Source organism: Sus scrofa, chromosome 5, assembly GCF_054392235.1.
Source record: "Sus scrofa isolate SSC_HxYL_T2T_F1_AM1 chromosome 5, Sscrofa_HxYL_maternal_Yorkshire_Landrace_v2.0, whole genome shotgun sequence".
Lineage (NCBI taxonomy): Eukaryota > Metazoa > Chordata > Mammalia > Artiodactyla > Suidae > Sus > Sus scrofa.
Window position 1 is genome coordinate 73,640,995 of NC_139387.1, and position 21,465 is coordinate 73,662,459.

A 21,465-nucleotide genomic window follows, 5' to 3' on the forward strand; every position below is an offset into this window, starting at 1 on the left:
GGCCAGGTGTGCTGAGCACGGGGGAGAAAGAACCCCATAACCAACCAACTTCCACTTCCCCCGTGGCCGCATTTGTCCCCGAGCCGCCATACTATCAACCTTGGCCTTGCCACAGTCCTGTGTGAGGCCAGGCTCCCCAGTATGTCCTCACCCCAGACTTTAAGTCATTAAAGCTCAAACACTGAATTTTTTCCAACTAAATCCAGAGAGCCTTAGGGAAGGGGATTTCTCCGAACGAGGTGGGGGCTTAGGGATTATAACCTACAAACCTCAAGCCACATAAAACTTGGTATCATCCACTCCTTTGAATTTCCAGGGGCCATTGTTTCCCCCACAATCGTGATGATCAAACCTGGCTGTGGTCTGTGGACTGGGAGGGAACACTAAGAGAACCCGTGGGCACCAGGCACTCTGGAGTTTTCCAGCCTCTTCTGTGACATCCTCTGTGGACCATTTTCTCACTGCGGAAGCCCAAGGCCCTCCTCCAGGGCACGGCGGCAACTCTTTCTCCCCAGGACCTTAAAGTCTGGGGCCAGACCGGTGTATAGACGTGACCACATCCCCCAGTCATCGGTCCTAGGCCTCCCTGATCCCAGACAGCTGCCCAGCCTCAGCCCCCCTCCGCTCCCCTCCCCTCCCTCAGAAGACCACCTGTCCGAAGGGCCACTCTTCAGAAAGGCTGTGGGAGGGACACTTGGAATCTAATCAGAGCTCATCCACGGGCGATATTAGCAGAGCTGAATTAACTCCCCACAGGATGAGAGCCACCCAGCCCTGGCCAGCCGGCAGCTGTATTCTTAATTCCATTTCCTCTCAGTTATTAAAATGATTTTCCAAGAGATAGTCCCACCCAGCAGAGTCACAGACTAATAACAGCAGCCAAGCGCCTGGAGGAGCAGCCTGGCCGCCCCCACCCCGTCTACTGCAGAATCTCTGGCAAAGTCTCTGTGATGTCGCCCTGCAGTCCCTCTGGGAACTTCCTCTGCTCCAGCCGTGATTTCTCCCTGACCCCCGACCTTGCAGAGAGCCCAGCAGCTGTCATACTCTCCCCCCCCGTCAAGCTGCAGCACCAGGAAATCCCACCTCCTTCAGCTGCGGGGAGGCCTGCAGATTGTTCTAAGCCAAGACCTTCACTTGGTGAGAACACAGTACCTAGTCGGGGGGCAAGGGGGTGGCATGCCGCCCTCAGAGACATGCAGCAGGGAGGTTCCAGAGTAGGAACAACGGGCGCTGGCAAGTGACAGGAGCATGGTGGCCGCAAGTCCTCACGGGCTCACTTAGCAAGTATTCCCTGCACATCTAGGATGGGCCAGGGTCTGTGCTCCATGCTGAACACAAACACAAGTCAAATACAGAACCTGCCTCAGTCAGGGAGGCACAAAAGCAGACACCGATATTACAGCAGGATCCATGGGGCAGACCCTCACCCAAAGCCACAGGGAGCCAGGTGGGGGCCCAGGGGGCCTGTGTGTTCTACCCTGGAGGGGCTCAAGCTGACCCACGTCAGATCTATCACAATCATAATAGCAAACGCATGCCAGCTCGCGGTGTCCTGAGCCTGGCTCCCACTTAGGCCCCATCGCCCTCCTTTGAGGAAGGTGACAGGTTATGGCCAGTCGGCAGGTAGACAAGCTGAGGCAGAGAGGCTGCTGTGCTGCAGGTCACACAGCCAGGAGGTCACGGGAGAATCGGGGCTTGAACATGGTTCTCCAGCCCAAGTCCACCCTCCATGTGCCCCAGGCTCCTCAGGGGACAGTGGGTCCTCCTTGATGACACCCCAGGTGGCCTCCCACCCCACCTGTGGGTATGATCTCTGTCCCAACTCTGCACCATTCAGTGAGTGGCCTCAGATCCTGAGTCCTGTTCAGTGGCCTGAGGTCCCCCAAGTCCTGGCCCTGGTCTGACATCCCACCCCGCATCTAATCCAGGGTACTCCAAGCCGCCTTCAGAATCTTCTCCAAGCAACAGAGGATCATGTGCCTTGTCCCTTGGACCCCAGGAAGAGGACTCCAACCCACTGTGGGCAGAGACTCCGCCTAGAGGGGCTTCTCCCTCCCAGGGACCCCTGCACGTGCCTGTCTGGGGCCCTCAGTTCTCAGAACTGAAAGCTGCCGTCTCACAGCAGGGGTGCGTTTCCATCCCATCTCACTCTCGCAGCACCCGTGACAAGGGTGTTATCGTCATGCCTCTCCCAGAGGAAGGGTCCCCAGAGGAAGAGGCGATTCTAGCAACTCACCAGGTCTCAGCCCAAGTCTGTGCACTCCAAGGCTGGCTGGGGTTCAAGGCGTCATCCATGACCGTGACTCCCAAGGCTGGGCGGGAGCTGGAACAGCCTGTGTCTTTGGCTTCAAGCGCGATGCTTCATCCACCAGAGCTCACCAACAATGGCCAGAAAGCACTTGTCATGACATCAGAAACCCATGATGCAGGAGTTCCCGTCATGGCGCAGTGGTTAACGAATCCGACTAGGAACCATGAGGTTGCAGGTTCAGTCCCTGCCCTTGCTCAGTGGGTTAACGATCCGGCATTGCCGTGAGCTGTGGTGTAGGTCGCAGGCGCGGCTCAGATCCTGCGTTGCTGTGGCTCTGGCGTAGGCCGGTGGCTACAGCTCCGATTCGACCCCTAGCCTGGGAACCTCCATATGCCGCGGGAGCGGCCCAAAGAAATAGAAAAAGACAAAAAAAAAAGAAAAGAAAAGAAACCCATGATGCCCCGCAAAGCCTCTGGAAGACACTTTGAGTACAGGCTCTCTGAGTGGAAAGTGATGCCCTGAGTGCCCTGCTCTCCTGCAAACCACCACCTGGGGCTTGAGGGCAGCAGAAGGGTCTGGAACGCAGAGCAGCCTGTGCGCGCGCGCGGACTCTACACACCCGCCTCCCAGACAATTACATCCTCCGAGCCGTCCTTGTGGGATGAAGAGTTTGACACCAGAAAGGAGGATGCAGATGACCTCAGAGCCACTCGGATTGCTGCTCTTCGCTTCCCTCTGGGCAAGTGTGGCAGTGTCATGGCCGTTTCCCATGTCAGCACCACCGAGGAGCCTCCATCTCCATCCCCCCTCCCTGGGGTTCTGCCTGGTGCACTTACATTTTTTCTGTGGCTGATTTTCTGAAATAGGCAGTAGGTTGAGTCTGTTGCCATTTTTTAGGGGATGTGACTGCCCAGTTGAGCCGACTAGCCCGGGAGCGTGTGTGGCCGGCAAACCTTGTCCTGTCACTTTCGCCATTAAAGCCCTAGGGTCTTCTCACTGACCCAGGGAAAAGTCTCCTTGACACAGTCACCGGCTTTCAACCCCAGACCCGGCTGCATCCCAAATCTCTCTTCTACCCTTTCCTCCCAGGCCCAGTTTTTAGCCTTTGCTCTTTTTTTTTTTTTTTTTTTTTTCCATTTTTTAAAGTTTTATTGAAGGATAGTTGATTTACTCCTTTTAAAACACGCCTCCCGGAGTTCCCGTCGTGGCGCAGTGGTTAACGAATCCGACTAGGAACCATGAGGTTGCGGGTTCGGTCCCTGCCCTTGCTCAGTGGGTTAACGATCCGGCGTTGCCGTGAGCTGTGGTGTAGGTTGCAGACGCGGCTCGGATCCCGCATTGCTGTGGCTCTGGCGTAGGCCGGTGGCTACAGCTCCGATTGGACCCCTAGCCTGGGAACCTCCATATGCCGCAGGAGGGGCCCAAGAAATAGCAACAACAACAACAACAACAACAAAACAACAACAAAAAAGACAAAAGACAAAAAAAAAAAAAAAAAAAAAAACACCTCCCTCTCCAGACGCTTTTGGGCTGGGCCCTGGCCGGCTCATGCCACTGCTGCCCTGCTTCTCTGTGACCCTCCCTGACCCGCCCTGACCCTCGTTGACCCTCCCTGACCCTACCCTCCTCTTCTGCTTTTTCCGATTTCTGTTTACTGTCTTCAGAGAGGCTCTCTTGATCCCCAACAGCCTCTACCTCTTCTTTTTTTTTTTTTGTCTTTTTAGGGCTGCACCAGCAGCATATGGAGGTTCCCAGGCTAGGGGTCTAACCGGAGCTGTAGCCACCGGGCTACACCACAGCCACAGCCACACAGGATCTGAGCCACGTCTGTGACCTACACCACAACTTACAGCCACGCTGGATCCTTAACCCACTGAGCAAGGCCAGGGATCAAACCCGCAACCTCATGGTCCCTAGTCGGGTTTGTTAACCACTGCGCCACAATGGGAACTCCCCTCTACCTCTTCTTAATATGCATCACTCTTGTTTAGGGTCTGCTCCTGGCATTTGCTTTGTTTCCTGCTCTGTTCCCAGTACCTGGCATAGAGCCTGCTTTCCCAGAGGGACTGAGACACATTCACAGGCTGAGAAAGCTGGAAGAAAGACTCCTCAGGTAGCTCTCCTGGGTCCAGCTGGGACCAGGACGGGAGCCCTGGGATTGAGGATGGCCCAGCACCCGCATCTGAGCTGGAAGGCGTGTCCAGCCTCCAGGCCACAGGTAGGAGCGTCTCTCTCTCCCGCCACAGGTAAGTTCCATGTCTGGTGGCCACCCGGAATGCCCAGACCAGTCCTTCCTTCTGGCACACATGTTCTCCCAGGGGACCCACTTCTGGGCCTGGGCCCAGAGAAGGACCTTATTGTTCTGTCTTCTCCTGACCTACCAGCCACAGTGACATGAGCCTCTGTCCTTTGTCACACTAATGATGATTTATGGCCACTTATTTCCTAGTAAGTGTAGCCAGCCCACTCTAGAGTATTTCTGTGTCTGTTACTACAGTCAAGATGGGGTTCTTAGGAGTTCCCTTCATGGCTCAGTAGTTGACGAACCTGACTAGGATCCGTGAGGTTGTGGGTTTGATCTCTGGCACCGCTCAGTGGGTTAAGGATCTGGCATTGCCATGAGCTGTGATGTAGGTCACAGACGTGGCTCAGATCCTACATTGCTGTGGCTGTGGTGCAGGCCAGCAGCTGCAGCCTGAATTCTACCCCTGGCCTGGGAACTTCCAAATGCTGCAGATGCAGCCCTAAAAAGCAGAAAAAAAAAAAAAAAAGATGGGGTTCCCCTGGTCCCCTCCTCCTCCCTCTGGCCGCTCCTCAAAATGTACTTCCAAGCCTCTGACTCTGGCCACCAAAGAGCATGGGTGTTCCCATTACACGAACTCAATATATTATGAACCGAAACCAAATATGACTTTTCCTGGGAAAAGCGGCATGTGTTGAATTCCAGTGTGACGTGAAGGCTGCAGATTCCCACACCTCTTCTCCATGGATGCAGCTGGGCCAGCTGGGCCAGAAGGTCACCTGGAGGTTCTTGGAGATGCAGGGAGAGAGAGCCGAGGGGAGGCCTCTCCCTAATTGGCGGTTTTCTGGTTCTGACGGAAGGCCACACTCTTCTTGCTGCCAGGCGGTCCCCGCCTGCTGGAGGCTGGGAGACGACCATCAAGAGCTCGCAAGCCACTTGAGAAGCCTTTCACAAGCTGATGAGCAGAGCCGCAGAGCAGCCATGCAAGCCCCAGGCTTTTGGCGAAACTACGTGTATGTCACCTGTAGTGCTGCCTCTGAACTCTGGACCTAAGCCTGCAGCCCCAGGGCCTGGCCGGCTGCCAACCACGGAGGGCAGTGCCTGCCCCCGCCTCCCCTGCCCCAGGCCCTTCAGAGGCCCACAAGCCTCAAGTGCTGGCATCCAGTAGTGCTTCTCTCTGACAGGGTTGGAATGCAGGCAGACATATTATTCATGTAGCAACGATAACTGGAGATTTCACGGCACTTTCAGTTTCCAAACGTTTTCTAGTTCTTTCGCGTGCGTCCCTCCTTTGCGTCTTACAGAGGTGGCGTGCCTTGCCCAGACTCACGTAGTGAGTAAGCGGCAGTGCGGGGGTTTGACAGGTCCTTTGGCTCCAAACCTCTGTCCTGTGGCAGAGTCATCAGGGATGAATGCTTCCCTTTGGCGGTGGGGCCAGCAGGGGCCTGGGTCCTTGGCTCAACATCCTAGGGGTTCTCTGCCCCATGTACTCCAGCTGCCCCTGAGGCCAAGCCGCCCACAGCCTAGTGGTTGGTAAATACCCCTTTCACTTCTGCCATGCGAAGTGACCTGCTGCTGGGGTACAAGAAGGGCCCCAGGCCTCCTTTTCGGAAAGTGACAGACTGGGTCCCATGGGGGGGGGGGGTGCAGAGGGCAAAGAAACTCAGCACCATCTCTTTCTGAAGCAGCCACAGAGGCAGCCCACCACCGGACACAGCCCATGTCACCTGCCGAGGGGGGTGCCAAGACTGTGGGGGACGAAATGCAGGTGGGTGGTCAGGGAGGACGGCTGAGGGACCAAGATTCTCAGTTTGGGAGCAAGAGCAGACCCCGCCTGCTCCAAAATGGACCAGCAGACCGTGTGTGCCCTGAGCCCCGAGGGCAGGGACGGCGCCAGTGGACTCTGCTGCGTTGCCGGAGCCTCGCTCAGAGCCTGGAGCCCATGCAGTTTCCAATAAGTGTTTATTGGCCGAATTTCTGATCAGTGAACAGTTTCTGTCTGAGTCTCAGCTGAATATGAGCTAATTGCTTCCAACGGGAGGGGGGCAGGGCAGCCTGGGAGGCTCTGGGCGTGGAGCCAGGTACCTCCCTGCACTCAGACAGGTGTGAGCAGATCGCCCATCCTCAGGTAGCTGGCCTTCTCCCGGCGGTCACCTGACCACAGGCCCAGCATCTGAGCATGACACACCAAAGGACTCAGCCCTGCTAGGGGGCCTCACAGGTGGGGCACCAGGTATGCGGGGATGTGCCCTTCAAGATGCCAGGTAAGGAGCAGGGATCTTCTTTTGGAAGAGGGCTCCAGGCCCGGGCTGGGCATCCTCCATGTAGCAGAGAGGGAGGCCGGGCACTTACAGAGAGGAGATGAGGCATGACAGATACCCAGGCATCTGAAGTGGCCAGCAGGCCAGGGACAGACCCTGACCAGGTGACTACCCAAGGCACGGGGATGAGCTGAGGTCTGGAGCCTGGCTGGGCCTCTTGGTGGGGGGCCCGCTGTGGTGCCAAGAGGGGAGGAAGGCTAAAGAGATGGCAGGTAGGGCCTGGCAAAGGGGAGATAGACTCCTTCAAGGAGCACAGATGGACACAAGCCTGGCAGCTCTGGAGTCACTGTGGGCACATTCCGTGGGGGTCCAGCTGGTGCCCTAGTGCCTTGTTTCCTCCCAACTGCACCCCTCTCTGTCCAAGGGAAACAGGTGCAGAAAGAGGCAGGTTCCTGTCCTTGGAGCTTGTGGACCAGTGGGGACATCCAAGCCACAGTGGACCTCAGGGCAAGTGCAGGGGGGCCGTGTTCAAACAAGCCCAGATAAGACCACCAAAGGGGGCACAGAGGCTGCAGGCCTGGGGAGATGTGGGGTGAGATGGGAGGGAGAAGTTCCTGAGATGGAGGAGAGGACTGCGGGAAAGTCACTGCTGGGTTTTTTACAGTGATAGGAAGGAAGGAAAGAGAGAAAGAAAGGGAAGAAAGGAAGAAAGAAAGAAAAAGAAGTGAGGGAGGGAGGGAGGAAGAGAGAGAGAGAGAGAGAGAGAGAAAGAAAGAAAAAGAAAGAAAGAAAGAAAGAAAGAAAGAAAGAAAGAAAGAAAGAAAGAAAGAAAGAAAAAGAAAGAAAAGAAAGAAAGAAAGAAAAAGAAAGCGGGAGAAAGGAAGAGAAAGAAAAAAAGAAAGAAGGAAGGAAGAAGAGAAAAGAAGGAAGGGAGGAAGGAAAGAAAGAGGCAGAGTCTGGGCAAAGCAGGTTTCACCAGTGAGGTCGTGTCCGCAGCATCCCTGTTGTCAAGCCGAGACCTCATCCGGCCCAGAGCATGCTGGGAGCAGACCTGCTCATTTCCCACTGACACAGGGAAATGACAGTTCCAGTGCAGCGCTCCCACAGGCAGGAGGGAGGGGCTGCTGTGGAGCTGCTCCTCCGTGTCCCCCAGTTTCATTCCGGCAGCCCAGGAGCAGAGCCAGGAGCAAGCGCAGCAGGGGCTGAAGACCCAGGGTCGGGTACGCCTCAGGGAAGCCTGCTTCTGGTGGCCGGAGAGGCTTGAAAGTCTGCTGGGCCTTGGCTCAGCCCAGCCCTCCCACCCCGGGGGTGTCGGGCTCGACTGCAGCCCCCCAATCCCTGGAGCTCCTTGCTGTCTCTTGATGCACTGCACGATTTGGCCCCGTGGACCATGGATGGAATTCTCCAAAGCTGGATGGGCTCCCTGCCCAAGGATGGGCAGAATCCCTGGGCTCCCCAACTCTCACCCCCCTACAGTGAAACCCATTACTGAGCCCCCGTCAAGTGCCCTCTGGGGGAGCCTTGCCCAATCGCCTTTCTTCCAGTGTAGTCATTGTTGTCCCTGCTTTAGCTCCTCTATTTTTCTTGCCCACATAAGGACAAAAGCATTCCATGATTTGCTCTGTATTTGTCTGCGGTTACAAAGAGAAGGGTGCACAGAGGACTGAGCAGGGCAGCAGAAGGGAGGTGAGCAGGCCCCAAAAATGGCTCCCCCCGCCCCGGGCCCAGAGCTCTGCTCCCAGTGGGTGTGGAGGGCCTGGGCACCCAGGCCGCAGGGCTTCAGGGAAGTAGGCAGTGCCAGGTGGCAATGGAAGGGTGGGGGCCCCTCTTTGCTGGAGTCAGTTGTCATTTTCCTAGGCACTGCCATTCCCAGGACCCCCCGCCACAGGCCCACCAAGGCCTCCTCTGCCTCCTCCCCATTGAGGGTCCTGTCAGCTGCACCCACTACCTCTAAATGGCCCTTCTGCCTTCCCAGCATCTGGAGGGTCTCTCTCAGGGAACACGACACAGATGAGACTGTCTTGGAAGCTAAAGATAAACCAAAAAGCAAACTGAACCAAACACTTCACCAGACCTGGCCAAATGCATTGCATTTCCACCCTACAGAGATTCTGTTGCCACACTTGGATCAAACCTAGAATTTTCCCCAGCAGGTCTCTAAAGGAAAGATTGATTGGCTCAGAACTGAGATGCAGGACACAGCCTTACCCCAGGCAGAGGGAAACAAACAAGGCCCCCGCAGGGCCTCCAAGTACTGTTGTGCAGTTTGCACACTGCACAAAAGCACCAAGACAGGAGGCAAGTGGGGACTGAAATCTACTTTGCCTGCCAGGCAGGACATCCGCAGACCAAGGCTCCATATCTGCCCACAGAGCCTGTTCCCTTTCTGAGTGATGATGGTACCAGAGAGAACATCTTAGAGCCGATGAGGGCAGGAGATAAAGATGCAAGTGAGGGGAGATATTGTTCTGGGCCAGGAGGCGGGCGTCCAGCCAAGACCCCAAGGCTGCTTTGGGGCCGAAGAAAGCACTTTAGGTCAAACTGCACAGGGCTGGTGGGCAGGAGAGCAGGGAAGAGGGAGGGGCTGAGGGATGGCAGACCCCAGGGCATCAAGGCCAGGGTATGGGGTGTCTTAGGGTTGTTTAGGGTCTTAGTGTCTTGGACCTACATGAGCCATTTTTAGAGGAGGAGTTTAATTTGGTCTTGGTTCCTTTTCACTTTTCGCCTTTATTTATTTATTTATGTTTTAGGGCTGCAGTCACAGCACATGGAGGTTCCCAGGCTAGAGATAGAACTGGAGCTGCAGCTGCCCACTTTCGCCACAGCCACAGCAACGCCAGATCTGAGCCGCCTCTGTGACCTACACCACGGCTCACGGCAGCACTGGATCCTTAACCCACTGAGCGAGGCCAGGGATTGAACCCGCATCCTCGTGGATGCTAGTCAGGTTCTTAACCCACTAAGCCACAACGGGAACGCCTCCTTTTCACTTTTTTATCTTTATTTTTAGGCGTAGAACCCTCCCCCCTCCCAATATAAAAATAGACAAGGGAAGAATTGTTCTTTTTTTGAATTTGGGGAAGCAGACCAAGCTCTACTCACAAGCCCAGGGCTCCAGAGACACAGCATGGGAAACCCTCTCTGGGCCCAGGTCCTTCTGTTGGTGGTGATGAGGCTGAGGCCCAGGCCTTCAGAGCACAGGAAGCAGAGCCTGGCCTAGACCCCACAGCCCGGGCACCTGGCTCCCTCGTTCCTACACCCAAGAGGCACCCTCCCACTCCTCAGCAACTGAATCTTCAAGGCCCGGGTTGCTGCTCTAGAGTGAGTGCCTTTTCATCAAGTGTTCCTCCCGCCGCAGAGATTTCTCATTTCAGCTGCAATTGAGCCCTGGATCAGCAAGGTGGGGAAGGGGACAGGGAAAGAACTCCAGAGGCCCTGCCTGGTCCAGGGCACACCTACCCCTCGGAGCCTGATGGTCAATGGACTTGTGGATGGTGGGGTTGGGCACCCCTGCTGGCAGACCAGCTCCGCCAGCCCAGGACTCTCCGCAGCCTGGGAGGGTGTCAGGGGCCACCAGGCCCCTCCCCAAGGCTCCTGCATCTTGAGCCTTCCAAGAATCCCGGGCCTCTGCTGACCCAGAGGGCCTCCATCTGGCTTCTCCACGACAGGACTAGGGTCTAAGGGGTTAGAGGGCGGCAGGGCAGAAAAAGTCGGGGGGGCTGGAGATCTATCAACCCCACTGGGGAGGGGGGCTTCTGGAGGAATTCAGGGACCAAGTTCTTTCCCCGGGGCTCCACGGCCACCCCACTCAAGATGAGGGGGTTCCTGCTGATGGTGGGGTGCAGGGAGGGTACAGGCAAGGTCACGCACTGGCCCAGGCAGCCCGTGATGGAGCCAGGGAGCAGGAACGAGAGCATCAACTACCATACCTTGGACTGTGCCTCTGACGGCCCTTCTCTCCAACCCTGCCCTAGTCTCACCCGAGCAGCCCAGGACCATGAACTCAGCCATCTGCTTGCTCCGGACCCTCCCAACCCTTCCTGCTTCTGACCTCACCCTCCCTCCCTCCCGGCTACACATGGCCTCCCATTCCAGAGACTTTAGGTTGACCCGTGGGCCCTCACCCCAGCTCCAGGACCCTCTTCCCATCCCCTGAGGGTCTCGGGGGGATGCCCTTGGGCTGGTCCCAGCTTCAAGGCTGCTGCTTCCTTCCTTCTGTCCTTCCCAGAGCAGCACGATTGGACCTTTTGTTCCACAGAGGGTCTTTCACCTCCTCCCAGCCCGCCCCTTCCAGGGCACCAGGAACGCTGCGCTCTCATGTGCATTTATTGAACGCCCATGGGGTGCGCGGTCCTATGCTTAGGGTTCGGAGCCACAGTCTAGTCAAAAGGAGACCGGAGCTGGTACAGAAAACGTTTCATAGCTGCTGGACATCTGGGAAGGGGTCCGGGGGGGGGGGCGGGGAGAACTAATCACAAAACAAATTCCTATTCGAAAGCAACAGAATCTCCTCTGAGAGTAAGATATATTCTATGCACACACACGCGCGCACGCACACACACACACACGCATCCCTGAAAGAACACAGACGTTACCACTTGGCTGTATATGCACGCACACACATGTGTGCGAGTAAATGAACTAATGGGTATGCTGTCCGCGCACGCGCATGCGTACACGCACCGCAGCGCGCACAGTCTGGCTTATGCTATCAAAGACACTACGTCTCCAGGTTCTAGTGAAGCAATCTGTCCTAGATGCCTGCAGCATGCAAAACTGGAAGATCCGAGAGTCACAGCTAAGGAGGACGACGGGGACACTCCTCCATCGGGGCCTGGCCGCCGCACCCTCTGTCGGGAGGACAGAGCCTGAGAAGGGCCCCCAGAGCAGAGCCGAGGAGCGAGAGCCCCTCTGTCCGGTGACAGGGCCCTCGGGAGGCCGGCCGAATTCACCAGGCTCGAGGGCAGAGGGTCAGGCTCCGGTTTGGAGCGTGTAGTCCCGCAAACAGGGTCCCTTGTCGCAGCGCTGCAGATGGAGGTGAGTTTCCGGGCTCGCTCGCTCTCTGCAGCCTCCCACGTGTGCTAACGCATTTTGTAGTAATTAGATACAGATGTTTCGCACAGCTGTCCCTTAAAATCCAAGTCTACGGTGAAATCGAGGTCTCGCTGCAAAGGAGGAGTCAGGGCATCAGGGCGGAAGGAGGCCACGGGGTCTCCCCTCCCGCAGGCAGGGGCCGGGCGTCCCTGAGTTGCTGAGGTTTTCCAGCTGGGGAGTCCCTGCAAATACCCCTCAGGAGCCCACTCTGCTGCCCCTTCATCCACAGGGGGAAGGCCTTTGATTTCTAACTTAAATCCTTCCCGTTAGAATACAGAAACACCCCCTCTGATTTCACGGGGAGAAGTCACAGCGGGGCAGTTAAGTCTCCAGCGGAGGAGCCCTAAAGCCCGCCCCCGTGGCTGGCAGGGCCCATGCCCGCACGGAATGCTCAATCACCCGGTCTTCAGCCCACCCGGCCAGCCAAGGGAAGGCAGACGTGGTCTCCCAGGCCACCAGGAACTGTTCTTTCCTGGCTAGCTCGTCCTACATGAGCGAAACCCAGAGCAACAGCCTCTGTTTTCAAAACCCCTCCCAGGAAGAGCTAGCGGCTGTTCTGGAGCCCAGGAGGATCCCCAGGGGCCCTACAGGAAGGCTCTTCAGTGATGCCATCACATCCAAATCCCACTTTTCCCACCTCCTCCCTCTTAGCTTTTCTGATTGTGCAGGAGGCGCCTAGCCCCAGCCCTCTCCCCGACTGAGTCCTGGTCAGAACCTGGGAACAAGCTCTGCAGCCCCTCCTCCCCTCTGACTCCGCCCCAGCAGAGGCTGGGTAGGCACTCACCACGTTTTTGGCATTTGGCTTCATGGATATGGTCCCATAGATCTCCTCCCCCCTCCGGACAGTGAGGTAATCTTCCAGGTAGAAGACGGTTTGCTTCCAGTGGGTGTAGGGAGCATCAGGGGCTGAGGGATGAAGGACAGGGCCGGTGGGGAGGGGCGGTCAGAGAGGATGTTGGCTACCAGGCTTCTTCTGGGACTCAGAACACCCCCAGCCCCAGCAGCCCACCGGGAGACCTGCCAAACCCCCACTCCCCCAGCCCAGGGAATCCTCCAGCCTTCAAATCCACAGGCCCTGGGGACTGCGGATCTTAGTTGGGGATCCAAAAAGAAACAAGCTCATGTTACAAGGTCATACCGAGGGGCGGGGTTTAGACAACTGCGTCTCAAAATCCTACTGTTTTCCAAGTTCAGCAGAGTGAAGACTTTCAGGGAGTGTGGAGAAGAGATTTGTATCCTGGCTCCCTTTAAATGACACCATTTATGCCAATCCCACAGCTAAACCAGTTTTTCCCCAATTCCACGGACAGCCCAGGCCCACAAAACTGCCTGCCTCTCTCGGTCCAAGAACCATTCTGGTACCCTTGGCCCAGGCCTGCCATGAGGTTTTAGCCGTGCCTTCCTACCTGGACGGAATAGATATTGGGGATGGTTATCATTCCAGGGACCCAACGCTGGTCCACAGCTTACAGCTTATGACTGATCCCAAGCCACATGTATTTGCCACTAAATCCCATCCATCCCTCTGGGTGCACTACCAATTCTACAACCAGATGGGGGGCCCCGCCATAGGGGCTCCCCTCCTCAGCAGTAGCATCCTTGGAACACTTCCCTCCCTAATCACCAGCCTCTCCCTTCCTCCTCCTACAAGGTCACGTCCTCTGGGAAGCCCTGCCTGACCATCCACCTGGATCAAGGGCACCCTGAGCTTATGTGATCTCGGTGTCGGTCTTGCGGCCCCTTTTACCTTTTTTTTTTTTTTTTTTTTTTTGTCTTTGTGCCATTTCTTGGGCAGCTCCTGCAGCATATAGAGGTTCCCAGGCTAGGGGTTGAATCGGAGCCATAGCCTCCAGCCTACGCCAGAGCCATAGCAACACGGGATCCGAACCAAGCAACGCCGGGTCCTTAACCCACTGAGCGAGGCCAGGGATCAAACCCGCAACCTCATGGTTCCTAGTCAGATTTGTTAACCACTGAACCACGACGGGAACGCCAATGTTGTTTATTTATTTATTTATTCACGTATTTATTTATTTATTTAGTCTTTTTGTCCTTCTACTTGTTTGTACCTCTACGAACCTGCAGTCTCTATGAGGGCAGGGGCCACGCCAAGCCTGCTTATTATTATATCCTCAGTGCCCACCTCCAACGTGCTAGGTCTGTGAGGACCATATAAAGGAATGATGGTAAGAGAGTTTCCTGGTGGCCTAGTGATTACGGATGCTGTGTGGTCTCTGCTGTGGCTCGGGTTTGATCCCTGGCTTGAGAACTTCTGCATGCCCAGGCATGGCCAAAAAAAAAAAAAAAAAAGCCAAGGAGAAGGTATGCGGTGATACTTCAATGTCCCCATAGGGGTTCAGTGACATTGAGGCTTTAGAACCTAAGGGTTGTGGAAGAACCCACTGAAAGTCTGTCCCCCTTGCCCTTCAGGCTCTTACCTTCCTCCACCAGGATGCAGGACTCATTAACATTCGTCCCCTCTTTGCTTAGGACCAGAGCTAAAGTGAGGAGACTTGGGGAGAACTCAGTAAGTGCCCTTCAAGTATTTCAAAAGCTGTCACACAGCAAGACATCCAGGTGGCCTTATGGATAGTTTTTGGAGGCAGAACAAAGGCTGGGAGCCACTAGGAGGCAGTTTTCATTCCCAGGAGAATTGGGGCTGCCCCGAATGAGCCCCACAGTCCTCCCTGGAGGTGTCCACACACAGCCATGACCAGATCCATCCTATGCCCGCCAGACCAAGATCATTCAAACCCAAGATCTGTTTTAACGGTGGTGCAAGGTCTGCCTGTCTTTATCCCCTGCAATGAAGTGGCTTGATCAAATGTCAGTGGTTTGGATGGAGACTCGAGTAGCCTTCCATGTGTGCATCTGGGAAATCGATGCAAACTCAAGGTCATGAGGAGCAGGCAGCCTGAACATTTGGAAGAGCTTGAAGGAGGATCCTGAACATGCAGTTGGTGCTGCTCAGACCCTGGGTCCCTGTAGGCAGCCAGCCATCCTGGCCTCTAAGGCATGCTGCCAGTCCAGGGACAAGGGCCACCTGCTCCCAGCACCTCCCCTGCCAACAACATCGAAACAAGTTGTCGAGAGAGAGTCTCCGGTGTGTGAGGAGAATGGCAGCCAATGACTGACAGCGCTGTCGCCCCCGCTGCCACCCACGCCAGCCCAGACAGGTTCTTAAGGACCTTCAGGCAAGGAGATTCGAGCAGCTGCCTTCTGTCTCCTAATCAGATGCCTCATGAGACTCCCAGAGACTTCCAGCTAAGGCGCCTCGGAGTCTGCCGTAGTGGCGGCCCCCAGAGCACGCCAGCCTTGGGTTGGAGAAAAGGGAAGTTTCTCCCCCTTGACATCAACGGCACATGGTTAAAAACATCCCCCAACATCTCCTTTCCGCGATGGGTCCAGGGACTCATCTGAAGCCGATTGTCCGTCAAGGTCTCCAGGAGAAGCTGGTTACAATTTGGGTGTTCCGACTCCACTCCTAGAGATTTGAATTCAGTAATTCTGGGAGCCCAAGAGGGGGCAGACTGGCCAAGACCAAGAATCTCCGCCCCCCTCCCTCAGGTCAGGCAGATGCGCATAGCTCGGCTGAAACCGCCGTGCAGACCCGATCAGTACCTCCGATACATCTCTTGGGTGGGCACTGGTGGAAAGGACATTTAGGCAACACTTTGCCACGTGTTTGCACTGTGACTCCGGGGCTCTTTTCCCACTTCTACAGAACGTTTATTTCCCAAGGGACTGTGAGGATGAAGTGGGCTGGGAAAGGAGAGGACACTCTCAGTGTGACCAGCCTCCTGCCGGCCCAGTTTTCCCGGCGTGATTTTTTTTTTGTCTTTTTGCTATTTCTTTGGGCCGCTCCCGCGGCATATGGAGGTTCCCAGGCTAGGGGTCCAGTCGGAGCTGCAGCCACCGGCCTACGCCAGAGCCACAGCAACTCGGGATCTGAGCCGCGTCTGCAGCCTACACCACAGCTCACGGCAACGCCGGATCATTAACCCACTGAGCAAGGGCAGGGATCGAACCCGCAACCTCATGGTTCCTAGTCAGATTCATTAACCACTGCGCCACGACGGGAACTCCCTCGGCGTGATTATTAACAGCGCTCCCTTCCCCTCTCAAGGTGTCCTCAGTGGAAAGATGGATTATATGGTGGCCTTTCCCGTAACATATCAGGCAGGTTAGGGTCCAGCTGAGCCATTGCGTTAAGTGGTTATTTCATCAGTGTGGAAAGTGGTCCGTCATTTCATTTATCCATAAACCACGGCTCTGACCCCCAGAGCTGTGCTGCCCCACTGGAGTGGTCTGGAATGTTCTAGGGGTTATCCAGAATCCGAATGCACAAGGGTGACCACTCAACACCACTATGGACCAGGTCATCTAGAGTACTGGTCGGTAGGCAAGCCTTTCCCTGCCTCCCCAGCCCAACTACAAATTTCAAGGTCCTAAGATCACGAAACTGGCTTCCAGTTTTCCCTGTTATGACAGCCCCTTCCTACTCTTCATACCCTGACCCCACACGCCAACATCCCCTTCTCTTCCTCCCTCGAGCCCTGCAGTCTCTGTGGGTTCTGGACCATGGGAAGCTTCTTGGGCGAGATTTTGAAGTGGGTGTGAGCAGCACTGCCCGCAGGGCACCAACTGCATGTCCAAGCATGCACACATTCCTTTGTTCACTCATTCATTCATTCATTCATTCATTCAGCAGACATCCACTCAGGGCGACTGGGTGTATGCCCAGTACCATCCTAAGTATGGGGAACAGCAGCCAGTACAGCCTAAGTGAGACGAACCCTCAGGCAGCCAGCCATAAAGTCTGGTGGGACTTGTGGCCAAGGATGGGGCTGGCGTGCACAGGGGGCTGTGGGGACAAATGGCAGGGGCCTCTCACAAGAAGATCTTTCTGGGTGTTTTTGGTGGAATCTTTCTTCCTGTGTCTCTTCTCAATGGCTAACTTGTTGGTACTTCTTTGTGGCATTTAATTTTTTTTTTTAAGCTGTAAATTTATTTATTTATTTATTTATTTATTTTTAATTTTTTTTGTCTTTTTGCTATTTCTTTGGGCCGCTCCCACGGCATATGGAGGTTCCCGGGCTAGGGGTCAAATCGGAGCTGTAGTCACCAGCCTATGCCAGAGACACAGCAACGCTGGATCCGAGCCGCGTCTGCAACCTACACCACAGCTCACGGCAACGCCGGATCGTTAACCCACTGAGCAAGGGCAGGGATCGAACCCACAACCTCATGGTTCCTAGTCGGATTCGTTAACCACTGCGCCACGACGGGAACTCCTAAGCTGTAAATTTATAATCGCATTCCTTTGGAGGTTCACAAGCTTTGGAGAGAATTAAAGATGATGCACGGAAAAGCTTCCGGGACCTGAAAAAATGACTCCGCGCCCCAGGGTGGTGAAACTGGGAAGGGGCTGCCAGAGAGGAGAGGTCCAACCACCACATTTCACACATAATGAGCCCCAGGCGCAGGAAGGAACTCTCAAGCCTGATCGCCCTGCCTTGCTGATTCCTGGAAGAATTAGGACTCAAACCCAGGCCTGCTTCTACTCTGGAGGACTGCCTTTCCACCCACTTCCCAGTAGCCCTGGGGGCCTGGTTCCCCGGTTCCTACCCCACCTGCCAAGGCTGAGTCCAGGGGGTGGGGCAGCTGTGTCGCTGGCTGGTGCAGCCCGGAACCCTGGGTGCCTGAGCCCATTTGCCGTGGCTTCTATCCAAAGCCGTAGGGAGGAGAGGCCAGAGCCATTAACAGGGATCGTTTCAAGCTGCATGAAACGTGATGTGCTTTCAAAGGGGCCTCCAGGAGTGGCCACAGCCATGCTGAGATGCAACACGCAGCTGGGGGCCGATGGGGAGGGACTGCTTACAGCAGCCTGCACTGCACGTGAAGTTCAAAGCTAGCTGAGACCAAACAATACCTTATTTAGGACAACACATATATGTGATAAAAGTGTTTTAAAATTGCAAGGGGACAAGGAACGCAAAATTCAAGATAATATTCATCTAGAGGCGATGTGGGGGATGGGACAAGAGGGGACCCTCCAGTTGAGATGCATGGATATCAGTAGCATTTAAGTATTGAGTTAGGTGGTGAGCTCTCAAGGACTTACTGTGTGACTCTGAAGTAATTTACGTGCCTGTATTAATTAAAACATAATCATCTTTATTAATACTGTATTTCTGGTTAATATTTATATTCTAATGAGTATTTCTTGATATTTGTATTCATACTCTAATAGTAATAAACAATTCTAGTTACTATCCCATTCTAATTAATAATCCTTTATTTACAACCTAGTTACTGAGCTGGGTGGTGAATTCATAGAGATTCATCCTACTAATTAAAAAAATAAGCAAAAAAGTGGAGTTCCCATCATGGCTCAGGGGTAGCAAACCCAACTTGTATCCATAAAGATGTGGGTTCGATCTCTGGCCTCGCTCAGTGGGTCAGGGATCCAGTGTTGCTGTGAGCTATAGTGTAGGTGATTCAGTTCAAATGAGACCCTTAGGCTGGGCCCTTATCCAGTGTGGCTGGTGTCCTTGCACAACAAGGAGATTAGGACACACACAGAGACACCAGGAAGTGCACAGAGGAAGGACCACGTAAGACACGGTGAGAAGGCAGCTGTCTGCAAGCCAAAGAGAGAGGCTTGGCGAGAAACCACCAGAGGCCTTCAGAACCATGAGGTATAAACTTCTGTCACTTAAGCCACACAGCCGGTGACACTTTGTTACGGCAGCCAGAGCAGACAGGAGGGAGGGAGATGGATCTGCCAGAGCCCCCGTGGTCCACCTGGATGGAGGAGAGGTCAGTGTGTGCAGAGGCCCTGGGGGCCAGGGTCTGCAGAAGCCTAGGGAGGGGGGTGGAAGGTGCAGTGTGGAGGGAGGGTCATGAGAAATGAGGCTGGGGAAGTGGATGGGGCTGGGTCAGGGACCCCCTGCTCCCCCATTTACTAGGCTGGGAAGCCTGGGCTGAATTGCGATGGCGATGAGGCGCCTCTGAAGGAGGCTGGTGACAGGTCGGGGGCTTAAAGAGGAGGCACGGGGACAGAAGCCGGGAGACAGGGAAGAGCCCCGGAGACAGACTGCCACCCGCCGAGAGGGATGCGGAAGGTGTGCTAAGATGTGCCGTGGATGTAGAGAAATCGTGTTCCACGCCGTACACCCCCCCCCTCCCGCCCCCGCTCACAGTAGATGCACAGGAAATACTAAATGGACAAATGAGCCCTTGAAAGGTGACCCCAACCCCTGCCTCTCCCCACCCAGCACACGCTCTCAGCTCTGGCCATGCCAGCCACAATTTTTTTTTTTTTTTACCTTCTCCTCGAGCAGCCAAAACTGTAGGGACATGTGACTCCTCCATGGCTGGCCAGGCTTACTGGGTGCCAAGTGAGGGCCCCTTGCTAAGGCCCCGGGCCCTTGCCCCACGCCCAGGCTGGCAAGGTCCCTTCCCTCAGAGCCTCGGCACAAGACCAGGAGGGGCCAGGACGCTGGCAGAAAGCTCACCTGTGGAAAAGCCCATCTTCTTGTGGCACTTGGTAAATTCGATGTTGAAGTAGGTGACCAGGGCGTGGACGTAGTCATTGCGCTGTATCTGCAGGCAGAAGGCAGACGTGAAGGACAGCTCCTCCGTCTTCACCGTGTAAATATCCACCTCCTGCAGCCGGAGGAGAGAGAAGGCGGACGCTCAGCGCCTCCACCAGGCCTGGGCCTGGTCCACAGCTTCATCCTGCACGTCCCTGTCCATAGCAGGCTCCTGGGGGAGTCGTGGCTGTGGGATGGGGGTGCTCCCCAGGCCAACCCACCACCCTCCCGATGACCTCCTCCAGCCTCTAGGGTGCAGTCTGCTCAGGCAATGAGTCAGAGCATGAGGACAAGAGAATTAGGAAGGTGAATCTGCCGGGAGTGGGGGCTGATGGGGAGGGGAGAGAAGAGCTCATTAGAGCATCCTTAAACCCAGCCCAAGTATCCCCAGAGCGACCGCCTCAGCATCACTAGTTCAGCAGTCTCATGGCGTGGTCCCTGGATGACAGCGTCGGTGTCTTCTGGGGGCAAATTCCGAGGTGGGGAGTGGTCTAGAGGGGAGGGCACCCCCCAGACCTACAGAATCCAAGCCACCCCCCTCTGATTCCGGTGACCTGACTAGGCATTTCCCATCAAGTAGCATCTCAGAAGTGGGGACCAAACCCACACAGTCACCGATAGAGCTCTGGGAAGTGCTGACCATTTATCACAAGCCAGGAGAGTTTAAAATACATACATATATATATAATAAAAGGGGGAAATAAGAGGTGAGAATTTTTCAGTGAACACGAAGAGCCCATAGTTCTAACAGTTTCTGCTGGGAAGTGGCTGAAGATCAATCTTGCGTGGGAGCAGGTGTAATGAAGGACCGTGTGCAAAGCGCTGTTCTTTCCTCGTGAAGGATGCTGACCTGACATTGGCCGGCCGCCGGGAGAGAGAGAGACCCAGGAGTCATCGAGGCTGCTTTCAGCGAAGCCTACAGAAGAGCTTCCCGCTGTGGCTTGTGCAACAGGGACCTGCGTCCCGAGAGCTCTGTACGAGCCAGCCAGACACCGGTGTGGCAGGAGCACCTGGGGCCCCTGAGACCCGGATGGAGGAAGACATCAGGAACACGTAAGAGAGAGGGTCTCAGGGTGGGGAAACGAGAGCAGCCAAGAGACAGAGAGGCTTTTATCGAAACATGTTTCCAGGATGAGTAAAGGAAAACTGGAGGCAAAGCATCCCAAGGCCTTCAAGGCGAAGTCGTGCCTCCAAGGGGTGGACAGAGGCAGAGGTGTGGTCAAGGCAGCTGGCCAGACCAGAGCCCCATTACAGTGAGGGCTGGGCAGAGGGGGAAGAGGGTGGACTGCAGGTGTAGGGAACTGTGGGAGCCCTTGGTGACGTCACCTCAAATGCAAGTGCTTTCTGGAGCCCGGGGATGGAGAACATGGATTGAAGGAATGGTGGGTCCGGGTCCAGTGTGCAGAATTTGATGAGATTAGAAAGCCTGTCCCCTTTGACCCCTGGGGGATGCTAGAGCTCCTGGGAGTATCCCCAGGAAGTGGCCTGGGTGCCCGAGCTCCTCCAGCGGTGGCGCACTGCCCACTGGGCTGCTGGTCCTTTCCAGGGGTCTCTGAACGGTAGGTCCTTCTTCAGAACTAACGAGGAGACCCCACGGCAGTCAGTCTCTGACTTCTACCCACAGATTAAGCCGATGCCTGTTCCTGCTCCCGCGGGTCTCCTAAACCTTCTCTTCTCCAACATCGACGGCCTCTCACAAGTCATGGTTTCCAGCTCCCCTACCCTTCTTGTTCGGGAACCATTTCTAGTGACCTCTGACCTCTAAGAGCACCCAGCTGGCTCCTGTTGCCTTTAGCCGGCCAAACCCCTCCCGCCCCACTGCATCCCCCTCATGTGCCTCATGCAGGGGAGGGGTCCTTCTTTAGATGTCACCCTATTAGTTTGGGCCAGCGCCCCTGGCTGGGAAATCTTTTTCACCCCAGTACTTGTCAGCTCACGGCATTCGCTGTCCTGCCCGGCAACGCGTCCACGGGGTCTCTCCAATCCAACAACTCATAAGCAGCCCAGCTTAACCGTGCT

At 55.5% G+C, this 21,465-nt stretch overlaps 2 protein-coding genes across 6 annotated transcripts in view; one reads left to right on the top strand and one right to left on the bottom strand.

Annotated features, from left to right (window-relative positions):
* CRACR2A (calcium release activated channel regulator 2A) overlaps window positions 1-3,251 on the top strand; it is a 176,244-nt gene extending 172,993 nt beyond the window's left edge. Inside the window, exon 19 of the transcript XR_014845473.1 lies at window positions 2,627-3,251. The gene's annotated coding sequence lies outside the window, so the exon portion shown is untranslated. The remainder of the gene's footprint in view (window positions 1-2,626) is intronic.
* Window positions 3,252-8,361: 5,110 nt separating this feature from the next.
* Window positions 8,362-21,465, bottom strand: part of PRMT8 (protein arginine methyltransferase 8) — a 177,044-nt gene continuing 163,940 nt past the window's right edge. For 4 of the 5 annotated variants that reach the window (XM_085025168.1, XM_085025167.1, XM_003481700.5 and 1 more), the window contains 3 exons: window positions 19,369-19,519; window positions 12,633-12,754; window positions 8,362-11,919 (listed from right to left, as the gene is read on the bottom strand). In XM_085025168.1, the coding sequence (XP_084881294.1) occupies window positions 11,836-11,919; window positions 12,633-12,754; window positions 19,369-19,519 (357 nt within the window). In that variant the 3' untranslated portion in view covers window positions 8,362-11,835. The remainder of the gene's footprint in view (window positions 11,920-12,632; window positions 12,755-19,368; window positions 19,520-21,465) is intronic. The other variant, XR_014845483.1, reaches the window with a different exon arrangement.